This window comes from Haplochromis burtoni, unplaced genomic scaffold (genome assembly GCF_018398535.1).
Source record: "Haplochromis burtoni strain Fernald_Lab_line unplaced genomic scaffold, NCSU_Asbu1 Contig_121, whole genome shotgun sequence".
Classification (NCBI taxonomy): domain Eukaryota; kingdom Metazoa; phylum Chordata; class Actinopteri; order Cichliformes; family Cichlidae; genus Haplochromis; species Haplochromis burtoni.
Genome location: NW_024582482.1, coordinates 1,256,400 through 1,280,278, shown reverse-complemented (window position 1 = coordinate 1,280,278; position 23,879 = coordinate 1,256,400). Strand labels below are relative to the sequence as shown.

Below are 23,879 nucleotides of genomic sequence, written 5' to 3'. Positions count from 1 at the left end.
TGATGATCACTGTCTCATCAAAAACCTCTGTACAAGTTTTCAATATATGTAAAATAATCATCAAAAGCTAAGAAATAACTACTGAATAAACTTACTCATGAGATTACTTTCTCAAGTTCCATTTGCAAATGATAATTGACAAAGTTTAAAAGTCACTTAATCTCTTCTCAATAAAGGTTGAACCCTATCAACATATTCAGTTTTGCACTAGAAACAATAAAATCCTTTGGTTTTCCTTTAAACACTCTCCACAAAGGAATAGTTCAGTGCTTTTTTTAAGGCAAGAAATGTACTCCTGTTTGTCTGTACTAATACTAACTTCTTAGCATGAAAATAAATGTTGCCGAATTGAAGATTTGCACAGTTGTTTACATTGTTTTTCTTCTAATCCAAATGATTATTTAATTCCTCCAAAATCATTTGGTCTACTTTATTCTAATTTAGATGTATTTATAGAGTATTCTTGTTTTGTTAGTGCTTTTAAACTGATTGCAATTGGAAGGTTGGCTCTATGGAAATGTAGCCACAGATGGTTGAAGTTTCAAAAAGCTGATGTGCTGTGCTGTCAAATACACACCGACATCAGCTATTGTAACCATTTCGGCCTTGTTGTAATCATAAACCTGATTGTAAGCTGCCTACATTTGAATCCATAATGGTTACTCTGTCTGCATCTGAAATGCAGAAGTCGAGTTCATGTAGGGAGTCAGGACAAAAGAGGTTTACTAGACTCTGTGAAGGAGTCATGCATAAATTCAGCTGCACAGACATCAGCTGTAATTTTGACATCAAATTGCAGACAGAATTGCACAAGTAGGCCTCAGTTCTTTCCGGCTTTCAGGTGAGATAAATACAAGCAATTATCTAATGATCTTTCAAATAGCTTCCTTAGACCACAAGTGGAAGCCAGTTGATCAATGTGGCCTATGTGCTCTTAGAGACTGCATAATAAAGAAACAAAGCACAGCATCTCCCCTTACCTGACTTGGGTATTGATCTGTAGGGAAGTGCACGGCTTGTAGAGTATGAGCAGAAATTACTCAGAAGCTGCAACAACACTTTACAAACGAGCAAATGAGTGGCACATCAGACATCTCCCCAGGCAGAACTAGTCCAACAGAGGCAGAAAGACTGCACTGACAGAATATGATCAGTGTTCATCTCCAAATAAAAGTACCTTGTTTTCAGTGAAAAATAAATAGTCCACCACTAGAGTGACAGGCGGATATATTTTTAAATCAGCCTGTCACAGTTACTAGACCTGCATTTTGAATGTGCACACTCATGTGGGCAGGCAATGAGTCATTGATGAATGACAGCAGAAATAGCAGATCTTTGAGTCTTGCCTTTAAGTGCACACACAGATGAGGCAGTAGCTGTTGGTTAGCAGTCTGTGGTGATAAGGACTTCTCCTTAGTCTGCTCCTTTCTGGCAGAGATGGTGCCCTGTGGGGAAAAGTGTATGTCAAATATCCCGAGTGAGTAAATAATATATGAAAGGACTTCACAATGTGACGTAATGTCATTTTTTGTGCTGCAGGTAGTCTGGGATGCTATTATTTCATACCTTCCTAAAACAAGGGTCCACCAGTTCACTCACTAACTTTAAGTTGGCCAGGTGTATGGACTTCTTTAAGAGACAAGCTCTAGCTGTTACAGTAAGTTAGCTAATGCAAGCTAATACGTTTGATTAAGCAATCATTTTGCTCATTTTGGGCAACTTGTAAAAAATCAATTTAAATGGCGTCAGACTTAAATTGTGACTTTATACTGTTTTACTTGTTGTCCACTAATGCCCACTAATTTAGGTAACTTTAAACATCCATTGCTACATATGAGTAAATATCATTTGATGCATGTCACAGTGCCCATCTCCCTCCTCTCGCCTCTCTTTTGCACACATGCAGCTCTACTGTTTTGTCAGAGCCACCGCACAATTAGCGACTGCAACTGGTTGGATGACATTAATCAAGTGCAACAATAAAACTACTAAATCATAATGCTATTTAACCTTTCTGCTGCACAGCAACCTGTCACTAGCTGGATCTGCAGCCCAGACAGTCTATGCTACACTGGAGCTAAAACAGACCCTTGACTAATTCCCTGAGGTGTACAGCAGCTGCGTGAAAGTGGGACAGATGGCATCTTGTAAAGCCAGAGTGGCTTTTTAGTAATCTTGAAGTTCTAGAAAATGAAAATATGGTTGTATTTTAATATGACTGGCATATAACCCAGTCACCTTAGCATGTGTGTGTTAACCTGCAACAAAACAAGGCTACGCCCATATTGTTTCTGAATATTTCTGTTTAGCTGAATAGGAAATAATTTGCTAGGAACACTCGTCTTCTTTCATAGATTCTCTGAAGACCTGTAGATAGCTGATTCTGCAGCTGACACAACCGTCGGATGAATGGAGATCCAGTTTAAACGTTACTCTTCTAAGACGCAACTTGGAAATGCTGCTGTGCTCTGTATTTGCAAGTTGTAGACAAACAGGATGAACACGGATGAAGCTGTTTGCAAATACTGCATCTCATCTTTCCTTTCCTAGAAAGAGAAGTGTCTGTATGAAAATCACACCATCTGGATTTCCAAATACCATGTTGGTATTTTGGTTGTGACAGAAGTCACACAAATTAATATCTGAAAATACTTAAACAACTAAAACAAAACTGTCTGCATGTCAGAACACCAGTAAAACTCAACAACCAAGTACTTTGTCAGATTTTTCACACATTACAGGCTGCGATTTTCAGACAGATTAAAGGCTGAGATTATGATTTTTTTAAATATCACTATTATTTCTAGTCAGTTAAATGAAAAGTGCATATTTCTCCCATTTTAATTTTTATTGTATTGTTTTAATCTGAGTTCAGCAAGCTGCCAAGCCTGTAAACTCACATTGTGAAAAATGTAACTCATCTTTGAAAATTTGCTTGAGACTCATCGTCTTCATTTAACCACCAGTATGGTTAATTTTTATAGTAATCATGAGGTCTTCCATTAAATATTTGCAGTTTTATTTATTCAGATGTTTCTAGTCTTGATGCCAAGGCAGTTCTTTATGTAGCACTAACCATCCAGAGAAGATGGCATGCATTATGTAATGATCAGCTATTTACATAAAGGCAGCTGAAATATGTTTAAAGAATGTAGAGGGTCAGTTTCATCTTAACAAGTTGAAAGGGTCAACCTTTCAAGAAAAGTTTTGCTTTCAAGCACATGAGTGGTTCAGAGATGTATGAGCAAGGCCATAGAAGAGTTCAAAGCTGAAGTTCAAAGTGTTACACAAAGCTACAAAGATAAAACTGAAGCAGAATTTCATAGCAAAAAGCTGCACTGAGCTTGGTATGTGAAGCCTGATAGCAAATATACATCACATCAAATTAATAACTTATACATGCACATGTAAATATACGCTTTAAACTGATTCAAATGCCTTGACTTGCATCAGTGTTTCCTTAAAAGGATTGCTCCTTTGTGGGGATGAGCGGTCTGGGGCAGTCATCACGTGCACTATAAAGCAGATTTTTTTGCCTTCTCAGTGACTGTGTCCAAGAGAAGCACCGCTACGGTGTCATACCACTTTTCACAGTAAAGACATTATCAGCCAGACACCAAGCCCAAAAAGTTTTTGATTCATCAGACCAGAGAATCATTTCTATTGTGTTCAGAGTCCTTTAAATTCATTCGGAAACTCCACACAGTCTGTCAAGTGGCTTTAACGCAGAGTGGCTTCCGTCTAGCTGCTTCACCACAAAGGCCCGAGTGATGGAGTGCTGCTGAGACGGTTATCCTTCCAGCAAGGTCTCTCATCTCTGTAGAGGACTTATGAAGCTCTGTTAGAGTGACTGTTGGGTCCCTGGTCACCTCTGAACAAGGACCTAATTTTCAGAATTTGGCCAGATGGCCATCTCTGTAGAGTCCTGGTGGTTTTTCCATTTCACAATTATTGAGACCAGAGTGTTCTTGAGAACACTCTGAGCTATAGAGATGGTCTCATACTATTGCACTGATCTGTGTTTTGCCTCAATTTGTCACGGACGTGTAAATAGAGTTCTTTGGACTTCATAGCTTAGGTGTTGGCCCTAACATGCAGGTCAGACTGCGGGAGCTTATACAGATGTGCAGTAGAGATGGACTCTAGGAGAGTTTTCAACATCTCAGGGATTAATCATGCAAATGGGATGTGTCTAGGCCAGATTCTGAAGTGCCACAGCAAAGGCACAGTATTTGTAAAAGAGAGACCCTTTTTTGAGTTTTTCCCTTAATCACATCCCTGTATGATATTAATTGATATGTTAGATGAGGCCTTTGTCTTTGACCTCATGGTTAGATATGCACACTTGCTTACAAGGGATGCACCCTTAAATGTTTAAAAGCTTTAAGCAGAACTGTGAAAGCATTTCTGTCTAAGGTGATGTTTACCCTTCACCTCTGCAAGAATCTCTTCTTTGCCATTTCCCTTGAGCGACAGACGTGCAGACCTTTGAAATTTGATTAGTGTTCAGTCACGAGTGTCCTCTGGAGTGTTGAAGAATTTGTGAGTACTGTGCTGACAGCTACTCATGCCTGCTCAGTCTTGTTTTATTGTAGGAATAATCATAAGATTACTTTCTATATGTAAGTTGCTGTACGATTCTTTTTTTTATGCGAATTGCATCTAAAAGTGAATTTCTGAGTTATTTCTCCTCCCCTGTATGCTGCTGCTCAGGAATCTGCTGGCTTACATATTTGCATCTGCTCAGGGACTGATTAACACCTGGGGCTCAAGGAGGAAGCAATTAACTATCTGGTATGACATGGAATGTGCAAAGCTGCATTCAGAAAATAGATTTCTCTCATTAAACAAGTGGCCTTTAACACACCTCTGTTGCATGTTGTTGATTCACTGTGTTTGAGAGTGGCTCCAGATATGTTCCACTGTTATTACTGCTGACTTAAAATTGAGAATCACTTACACAGTCATGCCCTTTATGGATGTAGCTGTAAACATGTGATGAAACTCTCTTTGGTGACAGTAGGCAACACATGATGACGTAATGCCAGGCAGGAGGAATGAGCCATTTTTGCTTATTATACAGTCGAATATAGACAAAATGTTTTGGGGAAAAAATGGAAAATGCACTTTTTCCTTAACTTCACATTCTTCCAATTGTTGCTCTAATTTTGTCTCCATTCTTTAAACAACAATGTAGCAAACCTGCGATTTTTAGTGTTTCCTCAGCAGTTATGGCAAGTAGGGCTCATCATTTTCATAACTAAATTGCAAATACAATAAGAGATCTATGATATGTAGAGAAGGTGGTGCATTTGGTTGATAATACAGACCGTGTGTGACACAGTTACAATTCATATGAGTCAATATTTTTTACGAGCTTCCTTATGAGCTGTTTTCTTCTACGTGGCGGATTGAACTGCTGGTCCTGTATGGATTAGATGAAATAGATTTGAAAATTGACAATGCAGCTGTTGAATGTATCTCATTTTCACCATGTGTGTAGTTGAGGTGCTTATTGTGCTCTTGTTTTTGTGTGTTTTATCAGATATCGGACGTTTGTCTCAGAGGACGCAGGCCCCAACACATTGGTTGCTACGGTGCTGGCAAAGGACCCCGATGGTGATGGGATCACGTATAAGATCACCACAGGAAATGAGGAGGGCAACTTTGTCATTGACAACCAAAAAGGTTTGATAACTGGACTGTTTGTAGTTTTCATTCGATCATTAATGTTGAATATTCTTTTAACAACTGCTTGTTTCCAACTCCATATTTGTATTTTTGAAAACTGCTACATGATTCATCCTTCAAAAGCAATCTTTATTTGTCCTACACTGGGCCGTCTTGCAGCCCCTCAGTTCATCTTTTGTCTGAGCAAAATGGTTTATTCATCTTGCCCCTCCCCTTTCTTCTGATAGGCTGCAGCTAGAAAAGAGGAGGTTGGAACTGGAAGTGGGTGGGGCTTCTGTGCTGACCGACAGAGCTGTCTAAGGATATCTGCCTTGCAGTTTAAGTTTAACAGTTTTTACCTCACAGAGATGCCTTACTCTTGGAAACTTTCAAACTATCTATGTTTAAAAGCAGACACATAACAGAAAATAAGGAAAAGCAGAATATTTTTTTTCTTCTACATGTAGATTATGTACAGAGAAGAATTAAGAACTTGTGCAAACACCCCGCCCTTCAAATATGTGTTTCATATGAGTTTTCTCAGCACGGTGGCACGGTGGTTAGCACTGTTGCCGCACAGCAAGAAGGTCCTGAGTTCAATTCCAACATCAGGCCGGGGTCTTTCTGTGTGGAGTTTGCATGTGCTCCCCGTGTTTGTGTGGGTTCCCTCCGGATACTCCGGCTTCCTCCCACCATCCAAAGACATGCAGCTTGTGGGAAAATCCAAATTGCCATTAGGTGTGAGTGAATGTGAGCGCAAATGGTTGTCTGTCCCTGTGTGTTGGCCCTGGCGACCTGTCCAGGGTGTACCCCGCCTCTCGCCCTATGACAGCTGGGATAGGCTCCAGCGCCCCCCGCGACCCTGAAAAAGGAGAAGCGGAAGCGAGTGGATTGATGGATATGAGTTTTCTGTCCCTCCTCTGTGGCACTGTATTTGAGACGGTTTCATTGCCTGTCTTTTTTTGGTTTTTTAAAGCTCAAGGAGACTACATGTTTGAGATACATTTACCTGCTCCATGGTGGTGCATGATGAATTATTTTTATCTTGCTGCTTAAGATTTTAGGGGAAGAATCCTAGAACCTCAGGCTGCTTGGGGCTCTGTTATTATTTTGCTCTTCACCCATTTAGCACAAACCCTGAAACATCCACAAAGTGTTCTCTTTCCACAGTTATTTTCACCTTGCTTTGCAGTGTTTCTTCCCTGCTCTATTTACATACACCATATAAATATAAAAGCTCTGTATTTTGTCAAGTGTGGCCCCAGGGGGTCTTGAAAATATGCTTTATAGTGTGTGTTTTGGTTTAATGTCCTTCACCACAGCTACTGTTCAGTGGATGAGGATGCTTCACTGGCGCTCCTCTTACTGCTAGCAGCTTTGTAAAAGATATTGAAATTCTGACAGGTCGTGTCATAAAGACATTAGAATTACCAGCCAAAGTGTGAAGACCATTTTCACAGTCCCTCAGTAACAAAATACCATCTGAGGTTTATAGTCACACATCTCAACTTCCTCCGAGGCAGGTGCAGTAATGCCAGGAGCAATATGAAATGGGAAGCTGTGTTAATGACACAGTGTGTGTTTTGTGTGTGTCCGGGAGCCGTAATAGTGGCAATTTCATTGCGGTTCGACCCTTTTTGTAAATTGAAACCCCCTTTGAATCTGCATTTCACATCACAGGCTAATACGATGACTTTTACAAATTCAATTACTCAACTTCAAGGCGCAATTTCCTCTGTTCACCTGCAATGACATTCACTGTCAGCTGATAGCAGCGGCCATTTTATCAAGCAAAGAAAAGATTTGTAGCAATAACTCGATTTCGTCACCTATCAGAAGATGACTCTTTGCCATTTAGATTGTTGGCTCTGCTCGGGTTTTGTCACACTGACCGAATTTTTGCCCGTCATCAAAAGTTCACTTTTTAATTCAAATTTCTTTCAGGCTTTCTCAAACTGACAGCGTGCGAGGTTTGCTATATGGGAAAAGTTAATGTTGACACCTCGCAAAAACTAATTGAGCCAAATTCATGACACTTGGTGAAGACGTGCATGGACAGTGGAAGACTCTAGACCGGGATCACGTTCCTTAAAACTGACAAAAAGGGGTGTTAGCTGAATTTCATTCCCAAGTGCCCTTCAAGCTAACCTGTTTTCATGCAAAATAGATGCCAATGTCTCATATACACATTATTTATAGTTGGCATATACTGATCAATTTAGCCGTTATCAGTTTCTTCATTTTCATCTCTTCTCTTAAGGTCATTCTGATCAGAGGCTACTCGCTGACCTACTCGGCACAGCACACATTTATACTTGTCACTGTAAACCAGCACAAGCAGTTTCAGGACCTTCAGCTGAAGAGATGAAGCGATAGCTGTCATTTTCAGTCTTCTCTTTTTTGTTTTTAGCTTCTTTTCAGATTTCAGATTTAATTTCAAACGTATCAAAATGTTTTTCTAGAAAAGGCTAGGGTTTGGATCTTTATCTGAATTTGAGTTTATGGCACATTGGGCTTCTGCTCAGGCTAAAGGTGGGGAGAGTTGAGAAATATGATACGATCAAAGGATAAAGTTACAAAAATGAATCAAACACATTAAGATGAGATTAAGATAACTCTTTATTGTCATTGCACAGTCATACATAGTACAATAGTACAATGAAATTGGAAAACTGTCCCACGTCGGCACTACATACGACACAACACAACATGACACGACACATCACAACACAGTAACTTAAATTAGTAATCAAATGACGAATAAGTGTATGTGTATTGCACACTGTTATTATTCCATACTTCCACGTTCCTAAAATAACCAGTAAAATGATAGAAATCATGTTCTTTATTATAAGTGTGCACTTATACTCCGAGGGATACAACTAACTTACACTACCAACACTTTTACTCTAGTACAAAGATGCATTGACTTGTTCGTGGATGTGAAGATGTTTTGCTTTGCTTTTTTTGTTTTTGTGATTTAGAAATACAGTATGCTATTGGTTTTACTTTTTATTTCAGTCCTTCTCAAAGCTTGTTTCTTTGCAATTTGCAAGTTGTACTAATATTAGCATCATAGGTAAAAAAGGAAATCTTTGGAAAATGCACATGCATTTTCACAGTATGATGATGGTGTTTGGTGTGTCCACCTTTTGGCTTTTACTGGTTGAAAGCATCAACTCGGTAGGCATTAAATTTCACTGAATACGTTCATGTTAAGCTAGGATTCTTTTGCAATGTTCCAGAAGCTTCTGTGATGTTAGGAGTCCTTGGCTTCCCCAGTTTTCAGGCATCGCTGAAAACGTTAAGTGGAGTTGAGTTCAGGTGAATGTGGAAAAAAGTCCATAATGGTCAGCACTCTCTACTTTTCTTTGGCCTTCAAGTAGTGAAGCAAAGCGATTTGGGGCATTTGGGCTCATTATCCTGCTGCAGTATCAATCCCTTTCCACAAGTATGAGGTGTATGGCTTGAGAGAGACTTCTCCTTGGTCTGCATGGAACTGATTTGGTGCAGGAGTCCTAGTGTAGCCAAGCACACCCAGATTCCGAACATTCCTACTACAAAATTTCACTGTGGATTTACTTTAGTCTCCTTCTGTCTCCTTTATATATCCTTTTATGCATGGTTACATATACTTTTTTTCTTTTTTTTTCTTCTTTAATTTTATTCAAATGCTGTGACATGCTGGCACATCTCAACCCACCCCAAGCATCTGGCCTTAGTTCCCCGAGTGGTTTAGAGCTGCTACTCATCTTCTCCCTTTGAGAGAACTTTTACTGATGCATTCTTTTAATTTCCTCAAGTACAAACATATTTTAAGTAGTGCTGTCAGCGTTAATCTCGTTAAAATGACGTTAATGCCATAACCGCATTAACGTGGCAAATCACCGTTAGCGAGTTAATGCGGATCACCCCTTTCTATCCACCTAGCATGCAGATAGCATAAGAACCTTTGTAACGCAAAGACAGTATTGTAACTGTAATGTAATTACTGGATTTAGTAATTCATTACTTTGGAATGTGTTTTCAGTGTGTAGCATTCTTTTTTTGCTTGCGTCAAACCAGTTTAGTGGCTGGAATAAATGAGACTTTGGGACATTAAGGATGGGGATGCTATTTGGCGAGTGTAGCTGGAGCAGGAAGACAGTGTTTGACTTCATATCCATGCTAAAACCATGCTTTAAATTGTTTCAGAAAATCTTTAGTTTATGTTTGGCGTCATTATTTCAAGTTTAGTTCTGATCTTCAGAATGCCATATTCGGCATCATTCTGCAAATCTTTGAGGGGATGTGGAGAATCAGATCGTTTGTAAGGTGTTACCAGAAGGAATGCAATTACCTGGATCGCATATACAAAAAAATCGAAAAATGCATTCTGCATCAGTAAACTAACTAGACAGTTGGCCAACATATAAATGATGTAAAAAAAAAAGTCAGTATACATGGAATCTCTGTGAACATATTTCTCCATATGAATATGATGAAATTATAGGCAAGAGGCAAGACTTTTGTTACTGGAAGATTTCAGGACTGTGTTCTATTTCTAGTCAGGGTAGCACTGACATTTAAGTTGCCATATGGGCTATGTGGAAACAGAAGAAGCACAATGTGATGTCAGCTGTTGTCTGAAAAGTATTTAGCTCTTTAAATTTATCTGCATTCATAAATGGTGACCAGCAGACAGAGCAGGAAACCTCAAGTGGAAATGGGCTTAAAAAATGGGCCTATTCGCCCAGAAGCTCACACATCTGACAATAGCCAATGGGTTGTAAGATTGGGATAGGTGTAACATACGTTTTCTTCTGCAGAAATCCAACTCGCTTTGAGCCTGCTGCAGTGTCCGTCCTCTGTGTCACTATCATATTACATTCCTTTAATAAGCCCATCTTTAGCTGTGATGGATTTACAGTAGATCCACACTATGACATTACACAGTTTGTCTGCACCAAAGTGTGTGAGCCAAAGTGTGAAACCATAATGCTTGTAATATGATCCAATATCTAGTTTCAAAGAGCCCAATATTTGGTCATTAAAAGTATTTTATGATTCTTATAATGGAAGGCGAGCACATTGGATTCCGCCCACCCTCTCCAGCCCATCTCATTCTCCCTCGGCTACTGATGAAAATCGTTTATTGCCTCTTCTCCCCTCTTGTTGCCAGCTCCCCCCTCTCACCACCTATCCTAAATGTCCGACAATCATTCAAGTGATTATTTTCCTCCCTTCCGGCAGGAGCAGCCTTGGCGGACTCCCTCTTCATGTTAATTTGCCTGTAACTCACCCCAGAATACAGTGTGTTTCCCTGAGATTTAAGACACCCATTAGGATGTGAGCAGGCCGGTCAATATGATGATCACGCTCTTCCTATTAAAACCCATAAATACTAAAACACCCGCTCTGTTGGATGGGAGGAACTATTTATTGACAACTGAGAGGAAATGCTGCAGCCAATAAACATGCTTCTATCATTTCCCTTTTCCCCTCACAAGTTTTATGGCATTTTGGAAGACAGTATTTCCTACAGAAGGAAACTCAGTAGCTGAGTTTGTTTTCAGTGAAGCCTCTTAGGTAAGTGTGTCATAGTGTTGTCTTGTTTTATATCTGTTATTTATTCTTTCCTCTTGAACCGCTTGCCTTCTGTCTATTGTGTTGGGTCTGATTCGCTGACCTGTGTGTGATCCTAGCTTTATGTAACAAACCCACATACTTTTGCCCTCATTCTTCTCCCTGGTCCCCCCCGGCAAATATATTGTTATTCTCTCCCTCGCTATTCCACATCTGACTCTTCTTTAAAGCTTCTACTTTTTTTTATCTCTCCTGGCTCCAGCCTGGATTTTGTTGCATGATGCTGAATGGAGGAAGTGCTTCCTCTCTCCCTCTGTCCTCCATTCCCCACCCCACTGTGTCCTTTGTCTGCTGTGTCTCACTCACCCCTTGCTTCGTCCTCATCCTTCCTCCCTCCTGGCTGCCTTCATGTGAAGTGACGGATGCTTACTGACCCACAAGGAAACATCTTCTCCATCTCCAGTAGGCTATGATATGTGCTGGCCCTGTTAACGGCAGCAAACACACACACATGCAGAGAGTGTCAAACTCATTGTAGTTTTTTGAGTAATACACATGCACACGTACATAAAAAAAATTTGTGTATATGTACAACAATATATAAAATAAATAAGATCCAAGTCTGACAAACATATACTTGCATGGTAAAATCCATAACTGCAATATAAGCAAACCTGAACATGTGCAGATGTTTACATGTATGAATGTTCAGGATGTGTAGATCTACATACAGGCCAGTGAACACTACCAGACACACACATGCACACCCTGCCATTACCCATAATGGCACAGGGACACAGATCTCATAGATTAGAACAGACGCTCACTGTATGTTTTGTTCTTAGAATGTCCTAAAACCTTTTCCATGTCCCATTTTCAACCACTTACCCAGCATGTGTTCCTCTCATCTGAGGCTTTTAGGCCCTATTAGATGTTTATGCCAACCCAAAGCAGAGTAAAGCAGGGATGAGACTAAGGGGCGCCTCCGGTGATCCCTATACGTGTAACATGGTGAGCGAGCTATAGCCTCTCTCTGTGTCTGCCCGCTGCCTTTACTGAACTGGTCACATTTATCTGGCCCTCTGTCTCAATTCATTAAGCATGAGTGCACTACGCAGCACTGTTGGAGCAGTGTGGGTGGAAAGAGAGACAGAAGAGTGGACTAGTGCTTACACTCTTAATGCATCCTTCGCATTGGTATACATGTTTTTGAAAGGTTTACTTCACGGTCTGAAAGAGTCCCACTTTCTGATATCAGGAATCTGCATACATACATACGCCATTTCTGCTGTTAGTATGTTTGCCTTTACCACTGCAAAACAAGGGTTTATTTAAGGACATTAGCAAATTTGGGGGGAAAATGCTCAGATTGTAAGACATGAAGATGTCTTTCAACAATGAAACACAATTGATGTAAAATCATGTCTAAGGGTTTCTTTGAATATGTCCAAAGCTTGTAAAGTCAACCAAATCTGGTTTTAACCTCTTGGCTATTCTGAGTGCCATGGCCAATTAACAGGAATTCGGGGTCTCCAGAGGATGAATTGTAATGACTTTGGTGATTGCTGGGGCTCTACTTAATGAACAAAATATGTCAGCCTTTGCCAGCTAAATTGGCACTCTTAAGTATTATATTAACAGAATTAGCATTTAAATAGATATATGCTTTATTTATCCTTTGTGCCCAGTTTTCATCAACCCCAGTTGGTTGTTCTTTTTGTAACAAACAATTGTTCTAATTTTAGTCTCATTGTACCTCATTTTTCTTTATTTTCTTTGTATTTCAGCCTCTCGTAAGCCAATTCTACAATGCAACCCCTATCAGCCCCAGCCACGCATCGTACAATAGCCTATTTGGGTTGGAATAATGAGAAATTCAGAGAAAACCATCTAGGTTACTGTCTTTTTAGAGTATGAGCAAATTGCTTCTTCTTTTTTTTTTTTTTGTCCCACACAGTAAAGATGTTCATATGACAAGGTGGAAGGTTTAGCCATGAATACATTTAACTTCTGAAATGGCCAAACTTCAGCTGGCAGTCAGAAATACGAGCATCGGATAACCTGCCTATAATTAAAACACTTTTGCTGGTCTTGAACTACAAGACCAGCAAAAGTTGGGCTTGGAATACAAGGAAACAACCTTTCCTGCAATAATTGTGAGGGACTCCCATCTCATACAATAGCTTTAATACTAAAGCCTTGCCTCATTCTTGGGTTTGTCCATGTCAGTATGAATATTTAACTTCATAGTAAGATGGAGAATTTCCTCCTTTCCCAACGTTTTTCTTTTTTTGTTTTTTACAACATGAAAAAAGGGTGACAGTTAAATGCTTTTTATTGTAATTACCAGAAATATTGGCATAAAGGTATGGCCTTTTTTCCAGAAAATTCACTGGCCAATCAAAAAGCCTGACTGTTCAGTTTGTTGCTGTGCAGCCCCGTGACAATATAATGGCTGGTTGTAAACGATGCCCTTATCAGTTCGTGAATTAATTCAAACGAAATAACAGCTAAGGGAAGAGCTGGAGAGGTGGAAACTCATTGAAGTACCCTTTAATTACCAACCAAGTGCAAATGTGTGTACAATGAAGTATGTGTTACTGTTGTGTATTTCTCATTAATTAATGGATTGAGTTGGAGCTAGTTTTCTGACACTAGTTTAATTAATCTTTAACAAGTTAACATAATTATATACATTTCTTGAGCAAACACACTGAATGCACTGTTCTTAAAATTAAAATCTGATGCATGTGGGAAGTTTTTAGAAAAATAGTCACAATTCTCGTGGGATTCGTCTGTGGGATTTTGTTTTGTGGTCAGTTTGTTTTGCATGGTTATTGAATTATAGTTTCAACTTGGTCTGTTGTTGTTTTGCTTCCTGTTAGTTGTGTGTTTACTTCAGGGTGTTAAGTTTGCAGTCGGGTCCTTGTACTTTTCTTCTTTTAGTATTTAGTCAACTTGTCTTTCACTGTTTCATTGTTTTGGTTTCATTATGTCCTGAGTGTCATTCATTCCATTATATATGCAGACTTCACTTCTGGTTATGGACGTTACTTAGTTCCTTCAGTGTGTTGTTCTGTTCCTTTTTTTGTCTTCTCCCTCTAATTTCCTTCATGTGTTCATGTTTTCCTGTTTCTGTAATTGTCACTTCCTGTTTTACTTTGGTAGCTATTTGTCCCTGTGTCTTACATTTAGCTTTTCTTCCTCTACTGTGATTGTGCTGATTGTGTGCACCTGTGCCTCACTTCAGCTCTGTGTAATCATCATTAGCCATTAGCATGTGAGTGTTAATATGCCTTCTCACATGTGCTTTCTTTGGAGTTTGTTCCCTGCTTGTTTATCAGCTTGAGTTTGTCACTCCCCTCTGGGCTTTGTGCTTGCTCTGAACTTCACATTGACAGAATAAAAGGTTTTCTTTTTCTTTATTAAGTCTAAGCCTCCACTCACTGGCATTTCAACATAATTCCAGCATTATTAGTTTGATTTTGACATTTCTGCATGTACCTCTGTCCCCCCTCTTCTCTTTTTATATGAGCCATTTCTTACTTGGCTTAAAGCGTAAAACTTTCCTTTTAGATAAAACATGTAATTAGGGCTGGATCAGGTGACCCTGAATCCTCCCCTAGTTATGATGCAATAGGTCTAGGCCGCTGATGGCGTCCCATGATGCAGTGTGAGTGATTTTGTTTTCACTCACTATGTGTTTATACAAGTAGGATTGTTGTTGTTTTTTCTCTGTTTTCTCTGTATTGTTATAGGATCTACCTTACAATATAAAGCACCTTGATTGTTAAAATATAATCATATATTATATGATATATTAAAATTTATTTAAATGTATTTCTGTTACAGGTAAAAAAAAAATCTAAAGGGTTTTGTTTTAAAAAAATCTTGTTAAAATTACATATTAAATGCTTTTTGGTATTTGCATCATATTTGCACTGGTAAAAACAAAGGAAGCTAAATGTTGCTTGTCTGACACTAGGTTAGTTCATCTTCTGATGGTTTTTTTTTCAGTGCTTTTGAAAAGATATTTTACAACAATGCAGTCTCTTTACCATTTCTGCACTGACAGGAACCCATTTTGCAGTGTAAGGTGTTTATTACACACATAATTAGAGTCAAAGCTTTGATTTTCTTTATCTCTGAGTAATCGTTTTCCATTTCATTTCATTTTTCCCTACATTTACTTTCCTGACTATTGTTATCTCTTTTCTGTACACACACACACACACACACACACACACACACACACACACACACACACACACACACACACACACACACATATAGCCTTAAACATGAACATCCATGCCAGGGAACCAGCTATTGTGACAGAGACCTCCTCCATGGAAATCTTTTGTGAAACAGCACGCACACAAAGACAAACAGAAGCGACATACTGTACATGTGCAAAAATCAGCTTGTATGGCATTAACTCTGATAGAAAAGAACACTTTCTCCTCTTGTTCATGATTTGTTTCTGGTGCCATTCATTTCCAGAGAGTGTTCTAGAAATCACTTAGTGCAATTCTTCATTCTACATGTCATACATGTCTGCATACTTCGAACACACACTCACACAGACACACACAAAATAAAATATACTAAAATGAAAACCGCACATCTCCTGTTCATCTGTCCTGTTGGTCTGGTAAACACACAAGGTTGTACGGTGCACATACATGTACATGTGTGTCTATTATAAGTGTGTATATATGATTCCAATTGCAGTCTCTCTTGGGAAATCGCAATCAAATAAACACATGCCTGCGATAGCACCTGCCCCTGCCTCTGAAGATAAGAAGGATGTAATAAGTGTGTCCACATTTTGAGCCCACACACTCGCACATAAACACACACACAAAGTAAACAGAGCACCAAAGGGTGAGATGAATACAGAGTGGAAGAGAGTCATTCAGAGCAGAGAGTGGGATGCAGATGAGACGCCTACGCCGGACTGAAAGAGAGGGTCAGTAAGAGAAGGAAAGACAGAGGATGAAATGGAACGCCAGAACGAAGGTGCTAGAAGGGAATACCAATCAATCCGACTATTCATATGTTGTGTAACCATAATTAATGAAATATCCCTGAGCTCAAAAGTGAAATTAGACAGTCTTTGTTCACTAGTGACGTCTTTCCCCTCACGATTTGGCGACTGTTGTGTTACTGTTTTTATTTATTTTTTTGCAAAGATTTTTAAATGATGTTCTCGGTTGTTTTACTTCGGTGCCCAGTATGATTTGATTACTCATTCATATCACTTTCCTGCAATATTGTTCAAACTCCCAGCCATCTAAAGTAGTTTAGCATTTTTCTAAATAAAGTGCTCATTTGTTTAAAGACTATAATATCAGGCAGCAAATGTTATTTTGGTGAGTCTATTGAAAGTCTATTAAAACCTCAGGGAACACTCTGTGTCTGGTTAAAAAATACTGCTGTTGAGATGAAGTGTCATTTGTGCGAGCGAGAGGCAGGACAGAGTTATTTTGTTCTGTCATCGTCCACAGTTGACCTTTCTTATATCGGACAACAGATATTGACTACTTGGTGGTGGTGTGTGCTGGTTGCCATGTGCAGCTTTCTTGGGTGATGTGAGCTGGTTGCATTGCATGTGTAAGAAACGATTTATGTTGTAAGCTTACGTTAACATTCACTGTTTGTGTTGGGTATAAAAATGCAATTGTCAAGCTACACTCTTAATGCCAAGTGGTGACTTAGGTTGACACGTTTCTTAGTCATGCACATGTCCATGTACATGCACATGTCCATGCCACGGTGTTGTTGTTGTTTTTGCACAGTTGGCTGTGAAATGAAAATTATACAACGCATTTATAAGATGTTTTAGTTTAAGATGTTTAGGCCATCATATTTTCTAACCATTGCAAGGTTAGAAAATATGATGGCATAATCATAATCAACTGTTGTGGATATTAATGAAATGTTATTATTGTGAAATGTAAAACAGATGATGCTTTTGTTGGTGTTGTAGGTGCATGATGGCTGAAAACTGAGTCATTTTAGCCCACTGGCTTTTTAACTGATACCTCCGTAAAGCTCTTTGTGATTGGTATGAAAAAGCACTACATAAATACATTTTACTTAGTTATTTATATTGCAAAGTAGCTGCCAGGCAGCCCAAAGACATCATAATATATTGTTTTGTGGATAAAAATTAGATGTTACTGTCATGGAATGAAAATGATGCTTTTATTAGGCCTTGTGAACGCTAAAAGCACGTCATTATAGCCTGTTGCTAGATGGTTGCTAGGTAACATGATGACATTATAATATCTGATACAGATAAAAACCTTCAGGGGCCTAAGACCTACCTATGTGCCATGTTTGGTTGCTCAACTCCAGATTGTGTAGGGGGAGAAAGCAACAAAGACAGAGAATTTGTCTGTAAAGTGTCACCTAAAGCTTCTCAATGTTACTTTCAAATGTACTGCTATAAAAACAAAAAGCTGAAATCAAATGTGTCCGTCTTAAGAAAGTTTTTGAGTTTACCTCCAATCAAGCTGGCACACTTTATCTGTGTATGCTGAAGTGTTAAACTGCTTCACTGTATCACCCAAAACAAGGAACATACAAACTTTGTGCCTTTGTTTGGTCTCCAAAAATGTTTCTCTGTCAGTTCAGCTTTGATTATCATTTTAAGCCTGCGTGACATATATATTGCATTAGAAATGTTAACCCAAAATTTGGGGTCAGCCTGGTAAAATCTGTTCTGTTAAGTTTACATTAAAATCTAAAAGAAAGCTAACTTATAGTTGTTGCTAATACGATGATATGTTTACACTCATTTAGGCTCATTTGTAGCCTGAAACAAATTCCATCACTGCTATTTAATAGCTCTCACTCACTGCCAGTAAAAAGTTGCCACAGTGATTTGGCCACTCGTGCTAGCAAACAATGGCTCGCTTAACAACTAACACATGAGAGACCTTGATGTGTGTCTTTGTTACAATATAATTATTTGCACTGTAAGTGGTCTTAATGTTTAGTTCTGCGAAGTAATAGAGACAGAGCACAATTACGTCTCACCCACACTGGAGAGAAACTCATCTCTAGAATGTTTTTTCTATTGCACGAAGCAGAAGAAGCTGTTACAGTTTTTATAAGCCCTGGTTTTTGTAGTGCATAATGGTGAGGCCAAAGAAAGAAAAGGAAAGCAAAGTAGGAAAGGAAATGAGGAAAGGTGATAGGTAAAAAAGCATTAAGTACTGTCCATTATCTCCTGTCGTGCTGTCAAACATACCATGTTGTGTAATAACTTAATTACCTTCCCTGATATGTGGCAGCCGTTCTTTGTATAATTAATCTATTATGCAAATATAATTTATTACATTTTAGCTCCAGGAGAAAATAAATTAAAAAACAAACATGTTACCAGTTTGGGTGCTATAATGACTTTATACTTTTTCAAACTCAAAATTGAACCAGCTGAGTGTAATGAGTGTGACTGTGTGCGTGTGTTAACCACTGTCATCGTTATGTTTGGTTGCAGGCTTGATCCGGCTGCGCTCCAGCCCACCACCTCGCCTCCAGGGTGTTGAATATGTCCTCAATGTTACAGCCACGGATGACAATGCCTCAGGCGGACCTCAGGCCTTGTCATCCACGGCTCAGGTCATAGTTGGAGTGGACGACGTGAATAATAACAAGCCTGTCTTTGAGAAGGTAAGATGATCCCTCACCCACAGTCGCCTCATTAAATGTTGTTTAGTCTTTCTCTTTCTACTGGTTTGATAACAGCAGTGGGAGGGGCTCTCCCAAATCATACCACTAACCTAGGACAATGGCAGGAGAAACAGTAGTCACTATGCAAGGTTTTCTTTTACTTTCTTCTAAATATATCTCTGTCTCACTCTTTTCTTGTTGCGCCTGCCTATCCCCTGTAGCTCTCCTCCACTCCTGTTTCCCTGTCTTTGTCTTTCTATCTCCTCTATTCATTAGCCTCTATCTCTCCTCTCTGGAGGAGCGATTAGTGAGCTTGACCCTCATATCTGCTCTCTCATCTCTCTCCTACATCATCATGGTCTTTTAATTAAAGCTTCAAGGGACGTGGGAGAAATCCCGACCGAGCCACTCTCGAAGTGCTACATCTCCTCCTGCTTTTTTTTACTTCACTAGCCATGTTTCAGTTTTAAATGGGATGACTTTTCAAGGCCCTTGAGGTATCACGAGCCAAGATTAGGAGTGGGGCCATGCTGAATAAACCTGGCTCACTCTGTCATGGGTGGAGGTGGGGGTGGAGGCATTTTTCGTTCCACTTCAAGAAGAAACAGAGGGACAGGCAACAAAATGAGAGCCAAGAGAGAAGACAGAAAAGAAGAGAGGGATTCCTGGTCGGCATTTTTTTTTCATGTGCACTGTATGCTCAATTGTCTCTCTCAGGAATCTTCTGCTGGCATCATACCGTAGTCTATGATTCATTCTTTTTTCCCTGCTGGCAGAAAGCTGTGAGCAATGGACAGACAATCCCCAGACACCCCCCCAAACGACTCTTCTAAGTCAAAAAGAATTGAAATGATGAAAGCACACAAACCTGGAGTTAAAAGAAAAGAAAATGTAGCAAATAAAAATTAATGATCACAGAAAAAAAACATTTTAGTGTCTAAAAATAGAGAAAAATAAAAGGAAATTCTGGGAAAAACCCTGCTGTACATTAGCGTTTCAGTTAGTGAAGACATCCAAGGTTCGCTGGTGGTTCCTGTGTCACTAGAAGCCAGCAGCAGGACACTGAAGCAGAAAGGCCCTTTTATCTTGTTTTGATGCCCAATCTTACGACATGCTGTAGCCTCTGTGGAACTCAGGGCTGGATCAGTGGACCAAGACAGAGGCAGCAAGAGGCACGCAGAGAGGTAGTGAAACAGAGAAGCAAGATCTCACAAAGTGGAGGCTCCAGCATTTCCCAGGAGCAGAAAGTTACATAAGCTGATTAGATTTATTTTTAAAGCTTTAGTACTTCTCTGATCTGCACTCATATACAGTGTTTTATAGAAGCAGAACATATTGAGTGAAACTGAATAAAACACAGGACAGTGCCTGTCTCAAAGGGCACGGTTTTAAAAACAACAATAAAAAAAGGAACTCTGGAGCAGCGTGATCAAAAACAACCAGCCAACAAGCCAACTTTGAAAGTGCTGATTAAGCAACTTTTTCCTCCGTAAGAACATACCAAATCCCATCCCACTGTCATCTATTCACCCGCCCACCCGTTCTACGCTTCTGCTGGGTCACGCAGCAGCACACTAAGTCTTCCACTTTTTCCTGCTATATCCCAAGTTCCCACTGCCCACACCTCCACTGTCTCCTTTTATTGTAAGGGAGCAGGAGCTGAAAGGAAGAAGTCTGCCACATCCATAGCAGCCTTCATGTCAGTACTGCAGTTTTATTTCCTTCAGTGTCATTACAGAATTTAGTATGTGCTTTTATATTCATCCAGTCCTCGATGGCCAATGCCTTGCCTTCTTGGTCAGTACGTATTTAGTAGCTTAAATATGGACTCCATAATGAAACAGAGAGAACAAAAAGTGTGAGTGGTTCAGAGAGGCAGTTCATTAGCTTCAGAGCTCGGGACACACAAGGTTTAAAACAGTTTTATTCTTATGATCATTACAGTTACTTATGTAATTGCTTATAACAAACAAGTGACTTTTTTATTTGTGATATTCTGAAGTATACATGTTACATGTATTTACAGAGCTGAAACCTCACGTAAATGCAACAGAAACTATGTTTCTAAACAACAAGCTGAGGTCAACAAAATCTCCAAGTCCTGTTACGAAGGTTTCACAGTACGGTCTTAAATGATGGTCATTCACAAGTACTGGCTCACGACTGACCTAATTCTGATTTCTCAAATACAAATCTTAGCTAAAAATGTAGGGTGTCCCGACAGCCGGTCGGGCATAGCGGAAGGCTTCGCTGCTGCTTGCGTTTGATGAATAAACTGACTCACCTCTACAGGCTGTTGGGTTTGTTTTAGTAGCCAAATCTTCCTTTTCAGTGATTTATTTTTTTTTTAACTATTTGTATCTCATTTCCTCTTAAGCAAACAAAGCCTGCTTGTCACTCACAATAAATTGTGGTAGTTTGAAAAAGCTAAAGAAAAAAAGTTACACATTTCAGTGCATTTTTTGACATCTCTTTTTTGTGTTTAGGCTTATTTTTGTGTTTTTCCATACGAAGTCTCTCATCTGACCTCCTGAGGATTCGTTTCTTGTCTGCTAACAACTTTTTAACTAATGACACTTTGACCCTTGTGATAAATTAGATGCTTGTAGCCAGACCTTCTTATCTTCCTCAAAGTCCCAAAACAACCTATGGAAGCAAACAAATTTGGAAGAACAATGAAAAAAAGCTGGATGATGGAAAAATGGGTTGCAGTGGAGATGAGCTAGAAAGAATGAGAGTAGGCATGGAGTAAAGGTAACAGGAGACAACTTTAACAAAGCCCTCCTGTAATTAATTAGGTGTCAAAGGAACACATCAGCCAGCAGCACTGAGGTATTTCTCTCTTTCCTCTGTCTCTGTAGTACATCAACATCAATGCTCCAGTGAAACAGGTAAAAAAAAAAAAGAATTTTTGATGGATAAAGAATAAGCGAGAAAGTTAAAAGACCACAGAAAAAGATACAATAAAGATAAATTGAGCAAAGCAGAAATGGTGCTTAAATTGGGATACTAAAGCTCCTTATGTGTCTGACAAGTTCTGTGATTAACAAAATCTTTGAGCTAGCCAACAGGGAGCAGCTACCTTACAACACGCAAAGAACTGACAGCACTGAATAAATCTCTATGATGACTCCAAGAATGCATGCGGTGTTAAACAGGGAGTAGTGTTAATGTTTTAGAGTTGAATTTTAAAGTATTCACTTCCTGGGTATATACAGTATATCACCCTTCCCTCGGGAAACTCCAGATCCTCCAACACTTAAAACCGAGGACAGCAAATGATTCATAATTTAAGTGTATTCTCTGTTTTTCTTTCATATTTAGCAGATCCTGCACATTTTATAGCAAAAAGACATGTCTCTAAAAGCATTTTGAGAGGAAAAAAGAACACAGTGCCATAAATGTTATGCACAAACTCTTCTGCTGTTCCTCTTGGCAGTTTTATCTGCAGGAATTATTGCTGTAATAGCTCCGACATGGGTGTCATAACTGTTTCTGTTTAGTTGCCTGCTATTTTATTTTCAGATCTCTGTTTGTCACGACACATGGTTGAATAGTCCAAAAAATTACCTCCTACCTCTTTTTTCTAATCACATTACCTTGATCTCAGTGCAAAACATCAAGGTGACAGGGAATCTATAAGTTGTACCTTGGGAAAAGAGAACTGTGCTGTGCAGAGAATCCAACAGCAATTATAATAGAATCTTTAGAAATATAATGTTGGAGCTTGTCTACATTGAAAGTAAATGTTCAGAATATTTTTATGTCCATCTTTGATCCAGTTCAGTTCATCTCTCTTTCAAAAGATACTCCAAACACACAGGCACACAGATGATGTGCAATCAAAAAGTTCTGTTACTGTAACAAAAGAAAGCCTTATTAAAATTCCCTCTTTGCTCTTAAAGGTCTAAAGTCTTTTGAAACCATACACCACCCTCGGAATTTCTGCTACGTTTGCATCGATCCTGAAGTCCTATTTGGACTTACACATGTGTCTTTTCAGTTTCTGTTTATTGATCTCAAGCTTGCACGGAAACATTAACTTTGGTATCAAACTGACCTGTCTTTCATACATTTGTTGTCAGAAGTTTACATCCATTCATCGTGGGCATCAATGTCATGGTAATGTGGGGCTAATTTTAATCTCTTTGAACTCTTCTTTTTCCAAGGTGGAATGATTTTATAGCATACATCTTTAACGAGTTGCACAAGTTTTGGGGATTTGGGGATTTGGGAATTTATTCGGGATTTTCAACAATGGGAAAGTCCATGGAACTCAGTGAAGATTAGGAACTGTAGATTTATACATGTCGGGAAGGTTTCTTTGAGTCATTTCTAAACAACTGCGGATTCCAAGATCATAATCTCAAACAACTGTTCAACAGTACAAATTTTTGGGATGTGTCTACTTTGCCAATATATGGACGAAAACCATAACTGTCAGCCTCAGATGAAAGGAAAATGGTTAGGATGTTCAGGAACAACCCAGAAGCCACTAAGGCTCAAGCCTGCCATGGTAACTGCTGGAAGGTTTCACCAAGTTTTCAGCGACCCACATGGGCAACCAAATGCCTGTACATATTCTACCAAGAAGAGGGGTCAAATATCCAGGCAGAATTATCTCAATAGCTTGCTTGTAGCTACAAAAAGTGTGTGGTTGAGGCCTGTCTTCCTAAAGGCCATTTAACCAAAGATTAGTGTTGGTGTATGTACATATTTGAGCCTGTATGTGTACTTTTGTCCCATTTTATACGCAAGTACTGTACATCCAATTTTTGTTGTCTTAAAGTAATTTAAGATGCATGCTGAACAATTATTTCACCCCAGAAAAAGAAAAGTTCAAAGAAATCACCATAAGTCCCAAATAGCCGTGACGTTCCTCCCCAGTGTATGTAAACCTTTATTGTAACTTAGTCTAAAGAGCTTAGAAAGAAAGCGACTTAGACTGCCATGACCTGGAT

General features: G+C 39.2%; 1 protein-coding gene across 1 annotated transcript in view; it reads left to right on the top strand.

Moving 5' to 3' along the window:
- si:ch211-186j3.6 (neural-cadherin) overlaps positions 1–23,879 on the top strand; it is a 313,671-nt gene that overhangs the window by 108,772 nt on the left and 181,020 nt on the right. The window contains exons 7-8 of the mRNA XM_005929219.3: positions 5,546–5,688; positions 18,746–18,918. Coding sequence (XP_005929281.1) covers positions 5,546–5,688; positions 18,746–18,918 — 316 coding nt within the window. The remainder of the gene's footprint in view (positions 1–5,545; positions 5,689–18,745; positions 18,919–23,879) is intronic.